The sequence below is a fragment of the Salmo trutta genome, chromosome 11 (genome assembly GCF_901001165.1).
Source record: "Salmo trutta chromosome 11, fSalTru1.1, whole genome shotgun sequence".
Taxonomy (NCBI): Eukaryota; Metazoa; Chordata; class Actinopteri; order Salmoniformes; family Salmonidae; genus Salmo; species Salmo trutta.
The window spans coordinates 18985648-18994886 of record NC_042967.1 but is presented as its reverse complement, the minus strand read 5'-3'; the positions used below and the strand labels follow the sequence as shown (position 1 = coordinate 18994886).

At 40.6% G+C, this 9239-nt stretch overlaps 1 protein-coding gene across 1 annotated transcript; it reads right to left on the bottom strand.

Moving 5' to 3' along the window:
- Positions 1-8193, bottom strand: LOC115202011 (C-type lectin domain family 4 member M-like). Its single transcript, XM_029765870.1, has 8 exons — positions 7824-8193; positions 4643-4744; positions 4404-4548; positions 3601-3761; positions 3151-3463; positions 2062-2192; positions 249-618; positions 1-138 (listed from the first exon to the last, which is right to left on the bottom strand). Coding segments are annotated over exons 1-7 (996 nt in total). The 5' UTR covers positions 7966-8193; the 3' UTR covers positions 1-138; positions 249-616.
- Positions 8194-9239: the final 1046 nt, after the last annotated feature.

Here is a 9239-nt window from a genome sequence, read left to right as displayed (position 1 = left end):
CCTCTCTGCTGTTTATCATCACCAGGTCTGCTCCTCTCTCCAGACAGTCCTGTCTGTTCTCCTTCCAGATTTTCTTCTCAGTAGAGAGGAAGTACAAACTGGAGTCAAAGTATCTCCATCCCTCCTGACAATGCTGCTCTGTTGAAGAGCAAAGTTGAACACATTGAGAAACGTAGCCAGTATCTTTAAACTCATAAACCCATTGATACTGTTGATTTTACTTCTAATTAATCACAGTTATATCTCACCTATCACAAAAAGCTTTGCCTGAATATGGTCTTTCTCTTCAGTCAGGTTGTTGTATCTGGTCTGTAGCTGGTCTCTCTCTTCAGTTGCGTTAATTTTATAAATGGAGAAACTCTGGGTCAAGGTGTTCCATTTATCCTCAGAATGTGTAATGGCTCTGTTATCTGCAAAGTATAAACATATAGTTCCCAGCTAAAACACCAGGTAAATAGGCTTAGTAACCAGCACTTCTTACAACAAGATGATAAGCAACGAACTTGGACACAAACTCACAGTAGACAGACAGGCCTATGATCCCAGCCATTAGAACACACAGCAGCCCCAGAAACACTGCAGCAACTAGGAATGGTCTCTTCCCTGAGCTATCAGGCTCTGTGGACACATACACACACACACAAAACATAAAAGTATATTGTGTGTGTGTGTGTGTGTGTGTGTGTGTGTGTGTGTGTGTGTGTGTGTGTGTGTGTGTGTGTGTGTGTGTGTGTGTGTGTGTGTGTGTTATGCAAGTGCTGGTCTCCTGGTCCAGTATTAGAAGCAGTGTCTGCTGTCTCTTCTCTCTTGCTGCTGGTCTCACCATCTCTCAGGGTGTCTGCACTGACGTAGATATCCACAATCATCTCCTCCATCTCACCTCTGTCAAACTTCACCTTCTTGTTCATATCTGGTTCAGCATAGATGACCTTTGACATCTTTAACAATGCCTGGGTCTTTCTTTCTATGTAGGTCTACTATACTTTAAGTCTCTGCATCTAGAATTAATGTGGTGGTCTGGAGTCGTCTGGAGTCGTCGTACGTCATCTGCAAGCCCTCTATACGTTGTCTCTGCTTCTAGTGATATCTCTGTCTCTGAGTCATCTGTGTGTCTCTGTCTGTGTGTATAGTAGGTATTAACTCTAGGGAAGTATCAACAAAATGACATGGTAGTTGTGGCTATACTAATATAAAAAATATAAGAAGTTAGCATACTTGTGTGCGTACTTGTGCGCATGTGAGAGATTGTTACAGTGGTTATTGTTAAAATATTTTCTGCAGCACAATATAAATCATTCCATGTCTCTACATGGTCATCTTGTCCAGAGTACATCTCAACACAGTCCTCCTGTACAGGGAATGGGACTTGCTATTTGTGATTATGGACAGGACACTATCATACCAGGAAGATATAGATCATAGAGGGGAAGTGGAGAACAAAGGCTATATGTTAACATATATTAAATATCATATGTAACAGCCCCAAGATAATTCAGGGAGTTTCCAGAACTCCCCCTTCCTTTCACCTTTCTGCTGATTTGGACCCTCTGTTTACTCCCAAATATACATCAACATGTTCAGGAGGTCCAGGACTACAAACATGGGTCATTACAATGTCCATACAATAGATTTGAGACTACAAACTGCTCCAAGTGCATATTGAGGGTGGGTAGGCTTAACCAGTGAGGAGGAGACGACAACCGAAATGGACGTAGTTCTGTTCTCTCTAAATGAACCTGATTGGTAGAGGAGGTTTTGAGTGACAGCTGGTTGAACAACTGAAAATAACATCTTCACTTCCTTCTTTAGAAACCCACATAGCAGAGTCTGATGTACTATCTTCATGCTGACTCTGGTAAACAGGAAGCTACAATGTCAGGAAACAAGTAGGACTTTTATTAATATACTAATACAAACAAATACAACATTTGTGTGCATGAGTTTGAGACGAAGACAGAGAGAGAGAGAGAGAAAGACAGAGAGGAGGAGGAAGTTCTGTGCACTGTAGGCTACTGTATGTGTTACAGCATGTTGTTATGGTGATTTTAAACACTTTCTCACAAATCCAGTTGAGTTTGCTGTCACATGACATGTCATTCCATGCCTCCAAAGGACTCTGATCTTTGTGTATCTCAGCACAGTCCTCGTCCCCAATAGGACCTGCATTATCAGGCTGTTTGGCATACCAGTACCTACAGGGTTAAAACAGTCACATATCATGGTTAATACCAGTACCTACAGGGTTAAAACAGTCAGATATCATGGTTAATACCAGTACCTACAGGGTTAATAACAGTCAGATATCATGGTTAATACCAGTACCTACAGGGTTAAAACAGTCAGATATCATGGTTAATACCAGTACCTACAGGGTTAATAACAGTCAGATATCATGGTTAATACCAGTACCTAGTGTTAAAAACAGTCAGATATCATGGTTAATACCAGTACCTACAGGGTTAAAAACAGTCAGACATCATGGTTAATACCAGTACCTTCAGGGTTAACAACAGTCAGATATCAGGGTTAATACCAGTACCTACAGGGTTAACAACAGTCAGAAAACATGGTTAATACCAGTACCTACAGGGTTAAAAACTGTCAGATATCATGGTTAATACCTGTACCTACAGGGTTAAAAACAGTCAGATATCATGGGTAATACCAGTACCTACAGGGTTAAAAACAGTCAGATATCATGGTTAATACCTGTACCTACAGGGTTAAAAACAGTCAGATATCATGGTTAATACCAGTACCTACAGGGTTAACAACAGTCAGATATCATGGTTAATACCAGTACCTACAGGGTTAAAAACAGTCAGATATCATGGTTAATACCAGTACCTACAGGGTTAAAAACTGTCAGATATCATGGTTAATACCAGTACCTACAGGGTCAACAACAGTCAGATATCATGGTTAATACCGGTACCTACAGCGTTAAAACAGTCAGACATCATGGTTAATACCAGTACCTACAGGATTAACAACAATAAGACATCACAGATACAACATCATAATACTAAATAATATGTAGACATTTTTCATCTTAAAGTTAAATGTGTTGACTGCTATCATCAATATTAGTAACCTGCATAGAAAAAGGTTGAATGGAGCCTTATTGACAGATTAGTTATCATCTCTCACCTTGTGGTCAGTGGGGTGTCGTCCACCCACTTCCAGGTCCCCTCATTAACAGAGTCAGTCAGACCAATCCAGACTTTCATTTTGAGGTTGAAGAGAAATTTCTGTTGTTGAGAAAGATAAATAAACAGACGTTTATGTTTGATCATATCTACCCCCTGCACACCCATCCCTCTCCCTCTCCCTCTCACCTGTTCCTTATCACTGTTTACGATCACCAGGTCTGCTTCTCTCTTCAGACAGTCCTCTCTGCTCTCCTTCCAGGTTTTAGACTCAGTAGACAGGAAGTACCAACTGGATTCAAACTTATGCCAGCCTTCAAGACAGGTTTCAAAATATTGATGAAAATACGAATTTCCTTCAATTTATCACACTGGACACTTAATGAAAGAACACAGACTCATGATCAGTTGTGTATTGTTAATGATAATTTATTACTGTAAATTTACTCACTGAGATTGGTTAGCCTCCTGCTAAGAAAATCTCTCTCAGTCTGTAGGTTGGCTCTCTCTTTAGTCATGGTGTTGTAACTGGTCTGTAGCTGGTCTCTCTCTTTAGTCAGGGTGTTGTAACTGGTCTGTAGCTGGACTTTCTCTTTAGTCATGGTGTTGTAACTGGTCTGGAGCTGGTCTCTCTCTTTAGTCATGGTGTTGTAACTGGTCTGTAGCTGGTCTCTCTCTTTAGTCAGGGTGTTGTAACTGGTCTGGAGCTGGTCTCTCTCTTTAGTCAGGGTGTTGTAACAGGTCTGTAGCTGGTCTCTCTCTTTAGTCAGGGTGTTGTAACTGGTCTGTAGCTGGTCTTTCTCTTTAGTCAGGGTGTTGTAACAGGTCTGTAGCTGGTCTCTCTCTTTAGTCAGGGTGTTGTAACTGGTATGGAGCTGGTCTCTCTCTTTAGTCATGGTGTTGTAATAGGTCTGGAGCTGGTATCTCTCTTCAGTCAGGGTGTTGTAACTGATCTGTAGCTGGTCTCTCTCTTTAGTCATGGTGTTGTAACTGGTCTGTAGCTGGACTTTCTCTTTAGTCAGGGTGTTGTAACTGGTCTGGATCTGGTCTTTCTCTTTAGTCAGGGTGTTGTAACAGGTCTGTAGCTGGTCTCTCTCTTTAGTCAGGGTGTTGTAACTGGTCTGGAGCTGGTATCTCTCTTCAGTCAGGGTGTTGTAACAGGTCTGTAGCTGGTCTCTCGCTTTAGTCAGGGTGTTGTAACAGGTCTGTAGCTGGTCTCTCTCTTTAGTCAGGGTGTTGTAACTGGTCTGTAGCTGGTCTCTCTCTTTAGTCAGTGTCTTGTAACTGGTCTGGAGCTGGTCTCTCTCTTTAGTCAGGGTGTTGTAACTGGTCTGTAGCTGTTCTATCTCTGCAGATGAGTTGGTCTTATAGGCTAAGAAGCTCTTAGAGACCCCATCATCTGTTATAACAACAAAGTTTATCAATAACATAGATAATCTGGTGAATTGCAGGTGAATGCTGGTGAATTGTAGGAATTGAAACTTAAGACTTACAGCTGACAGACAGGCCTATGATCCCAGCCAGTAGGAGAACACACAGCAGCCCCAGACACACTGCAGCTACTCTGGAGGATCTCTTCCCTGAGCTATCAGGCTCTGTGGACACAGGTACTGTACATAGCATCCTCAATGAGACACAATCACACTTTAAAGTGATGTTTTCTCACCCCATCTCTCTTACTGTTGGTCGGGACTTGTGGTTGTTAAAGATACAGCTTCACACATTAACAGGAAATATAGTGACCAGTTACAGTTATCTCCTAGCCTTGCTAACGTTAGCCAACTAGCTAATGTTAGTAGAATTCATATGTTTAGGACATTCGTAACATATTGTAACTTTTGCAAATTCGTAACATATACAAATTGTAATTCGTAACATATCATACAAAATGTAATTCGTAACATCATAGACATTTTAATTTGTAACATACAAAATGGATCATGAACATCCACAAATTGATACATGTCATATGAAACCTATCATATTACACTAAATGGAGTTACTCGGATTTACGTTCAGAATAATAAAAAAATGCAATGAGACCAGGTTGGAAATACACAGTGGTGAGTTACTGTACATACTGTAGGACTTTATCAGCATAGTAATTACTAGACTACAAGAAAAACACTGAGAGTGAGAGTTTCCAATCATGTTCCTAAAAATATATGTTTCGACTCATGGATGTCATTCCATGAGAACTGTAGATGTATCATAGAAGCCAAGTACTACTTGCATTTAAAAATATAATGGAAAGAGAGAGTGAAAAAAAATGTGTTGATAATGGTATGCTCATCTTTGACAGTGTCTGTAATGCTGTAAAAACATAGGACTAGATGACCCTGTAAAGACATGGAATGATTACAATTGTGGCAAATATCAAAACTGGATCTGTGAGAACGTGATGTAACATCAACCTACTATGACAACGTCCTCTCTCTCTCTCTCTCTCGCTCTCTCTCTCTCTCTCTCTCTTTCCCTCTCTTTCCCTCTCTCTCTCTCTCTCTCTCTCTTTCTCTCTCTTCCATACCCCCTCCCCTCTCTCTCTCTCTCTATCTCTCTTTCCCTCTCTCTCTCTCTTTCTCTCTCTTCCATCCCCCCCATCCTCTCCCCTCTCTCTTTCTCTCTCTGTCATGTTGATGGTGGAATACAGTGCTGAAAGGTTAAGTGATGATTCCACCTAGTGGTTAAAGTGAGAGAGGAAGTCACCATAGAGGTGAAATAGCGGTATGACAGACTTACCGATGGGCTCTTTCTCAACTAATATTTCCTCAATTCCTCCTCACATCCTCTCTCCTCCCCTCCTACTCAAAACTCATTGGAGAATACAATCCTAGGGGAGGGACCTTGGACCTTCTCCTATAATAGGGTTGAGTGTGTGTTACCTGGGTGCTGGTCTCCTGGTCCATTATTAGGAGCAGTGTCTGCTGTCTTCTCACTGATTTAAATATCCACAATCCTCTCCTCCATCTCAACTCTGTCAAACTTGACATTCTTGTTCATATCTGGCTCAGCATAGATGACCTTTGACATCTTTAACAATGCCTGGGTCTTTCTTTCTATTTAGGTCTACTATACATTGTCTCTGCTTCTAGAATTAATGTGGTGGTCTTCCAACATGGCCGCCAGGAGGCGTCGTACGTCATCTGCAAGCCCTCTATACGTTCAGTCTCTGCTTCTAGTGATATCTCTGTCTCTGAGTCATCTGTGTGTCTCTGTCTGTGTGTATAGTAGGTATTAACTCTAGGGAAGTATCAACAAAATGACACGGTAGTTGTGGCTATACTAATATAAAAAATATAAGAAGTTAGCATACTTGTGTGCGTACTTGTGCGCATGTGAGAGATTGTTACAGTGGTTATTGTTAAAATATTTTCTGCAGCACAATATAAATCATTCCATGTCTCTACATGGTAATCTTGTCCAGAGTATATCTCAACACAGTCCTCCTGTCCAGGGAATGGGACTTGCTATTTGTGATTATGGACAGGACACTATCCTACCAGGAAGTTATAGATCATAGAGGGGAAGTGGAGAACAAAGGCTAGCTGTTAACATATATTAAATATCATATGTAACAGCTGCAAGATAACTCAGGGAGTTTCCAGAACTCCCCCTTCCTTTCACCTTTCTGCTGATCTGGACCCTCTGTTTACTCCCAAATATACATCAACATGTTCAGGAGGTCAAAGACTACAAACATGGGTCATTATAATGTTCATACAATAGATTTGACACTACAAACTGCTCCAAGTGGATAGTGAGGATGGGTAGTCTTAACCAGTGAGGATGAGATGAACACAGGTACCACCGTGGCTCTCCTCTACATTTACCCTTTAGTCATTTTTTTCAATGTTTTTAATTTAAAAAATGTATTTAACTAGGTAAGTAAGTTAAGAACAAGTTATTATTTACAATGACGGCCTACCCCGACCAAACCTTCCCCGAACCTGGAATACGCTGGGCCAATTGTGCGCCCCCCTATGGGACTAACGATCATGGTCGGTTGTTATACAGCCTGGGATTGAACACAGGTCTGTAGTGACGGCTCTTGCACTTCAATGCAGTGCTTCAGACCGCTGCGCCACCCCCCAATTTAGCAGACGCTCTTATCCAGAGTGACTTACAAAAGCAATTATGTTTATAAGTGCCTTGCTCAAGGGCACATCGACAGATTTTTCACGTAGTCGGCTCGGGAATTCGAACCAGCAACCTTTCGGTTACTGGCCTAGCGATCTTAACTGCTAGATGTCCTGCCGCCCTCTCTCTTCATGAACCTGATTGGTCGAGGAGATTTTGAGTGACAGCTGGTTGAATGAGTGAAAAGATCCACTTCACTTCCCTCTTTTGGGACCCATATAGGGGAACAACAGTCAAGTATGAGCATTTGATATTGTGCTTATATGTAACTTAACAACAAAGACTGACTGTCAAAGATTATTAGAACACACAGCAGCCCCAGACACACTGCAGCAACTCCAGAGGGTCTCTTCCACCACTGAAAATGTACTGAATCACAAATGATTAAAGCTAAATCTTTGGTAATGTATCATTTGTATCACTGTTTCATCCAGGAATGGGACACATAAAGGTCTAGAACTACAGGGTAATCTCACCTGTTTAATGTGTGTGTAATTTTTGTGTGTGTAATTTGTGTGTGTGTTCGTGCAATCTTACCTGAAGCAACAACTCCATCTCTTGGACTGGGTTTGAAGGCTCTTACGTTGGCATGTAATTGACCATCAATGTCTGTGTTCTTCATTGCATCAGGCTCATCGTCTTCAAATCCATCTTGGATTTCATGGACTCCCTCTGACATCTTAACACACTTGTGGTCAAATACAGTAACTTCTACTTCTAACCTCAACTCTAATATACGTCTGTAGTTGTGTCTTCTTCCTACACTGTCCTGGGTCTGTGTGACTTTAGGTAGTGAAACTCCTTGTCAGTCAACCACAGTGGATGATAAATTGTGAAATCAACACAACACTGGCCACCACATGACTCCCACCAGTCTTAGTTTGATAATATAATACATGATATGACTCCCACCAGCCTTAGTTTGATAATATAATACATGATATGACTCCCACCAGCCTTAGTTTGATAATATAATACATGATATGACTCCCACCAGCCTTAGTTTGATAATATAATACATGATATGTCTCCCACCAGCCTTAGTTTGATAATATAATACATGATATGACTCCCACCAGCCTTAGTTTGATAATATACTACATGATATGACTCCCACCAGTCTTAGTGTGATAATATAATACATGACATGACTCCCACCAGCCGTAGTGTGATAATATACTACATGATATGACTCCCACCAGCCTTAGTTTGATAATATAATACATGATATGACTCCCACCAGCCTTACTATGATAATATAATACATGATATGACTCCCACCAGCCTTAGTGTGATAATATAATACATGATATGACTCCCACCAGCCTTAGTTAAATATTATAATACATGATATGTCTCCCACCAGCCTTAGTTTTATAATAAAATACATGATATGACTCCCACCAGCCTTAGTTTGATAATATAATACATGATATGACTCCCACCAGCCTTAGTGTGATAATATAATACATGATATGACTCCCACCAGTCTTAGTGTGATAATATAATACATGATATGACTCCCACCAGTCTTAGTGTGATAATATAATACATGATATGACTCCCACCAGTCTTAGTGTGATAATATAATACATGATATGACTCCCACCAGTATTAGTTTGATAATATAATACATGATATGACTCCCACCAGTCTTAGTTTGATAATATAATACATGATATGACTCCCACCAGTCTTAGTGTGATAATATAATACATGATATGACTCCCACCAGTCTTCGTGTGATAATATAATACATGATATGACTCCCACCAGTCTTAGTGTGATAATTAACTACATTGAATGACTATATATCATGCTATATGATGTATGTGTGAATTCACAGGGTCCGAATTTTGGATGTGATTAAATAAATTGGGATCCTGTTAATATACATATAGACTACATATATCCTGACTGAGTTTACAGCACCCCCAGCATTCAAATGGAGAA

Excerpts from the sequence above, each read along its gene's own strand:
- LOC115202011 (XM_029765870.1), bottom strand. The coding sequence starts at position 7,965 with ATGTCAGAGGGAGTCCATGAAATCCAAGATGGATTTGAAGACGATGAG. Across the intron at positions 4,745-7,823 it reads AGATGGAGTTGTTGCTTCAG|AGCCTGATAGCTCAGGGAAG; the intron begins GTAAGATTGCAC and ends CTGTGTCCACAG. Across the intron at positions 2,193-3,150 it reads GACACCCCACTGACCACAAG|GTACTGGTATGCCAAACAGC; the intron begins GTGAGAGATGAT and ends TTAACCCTGTAG.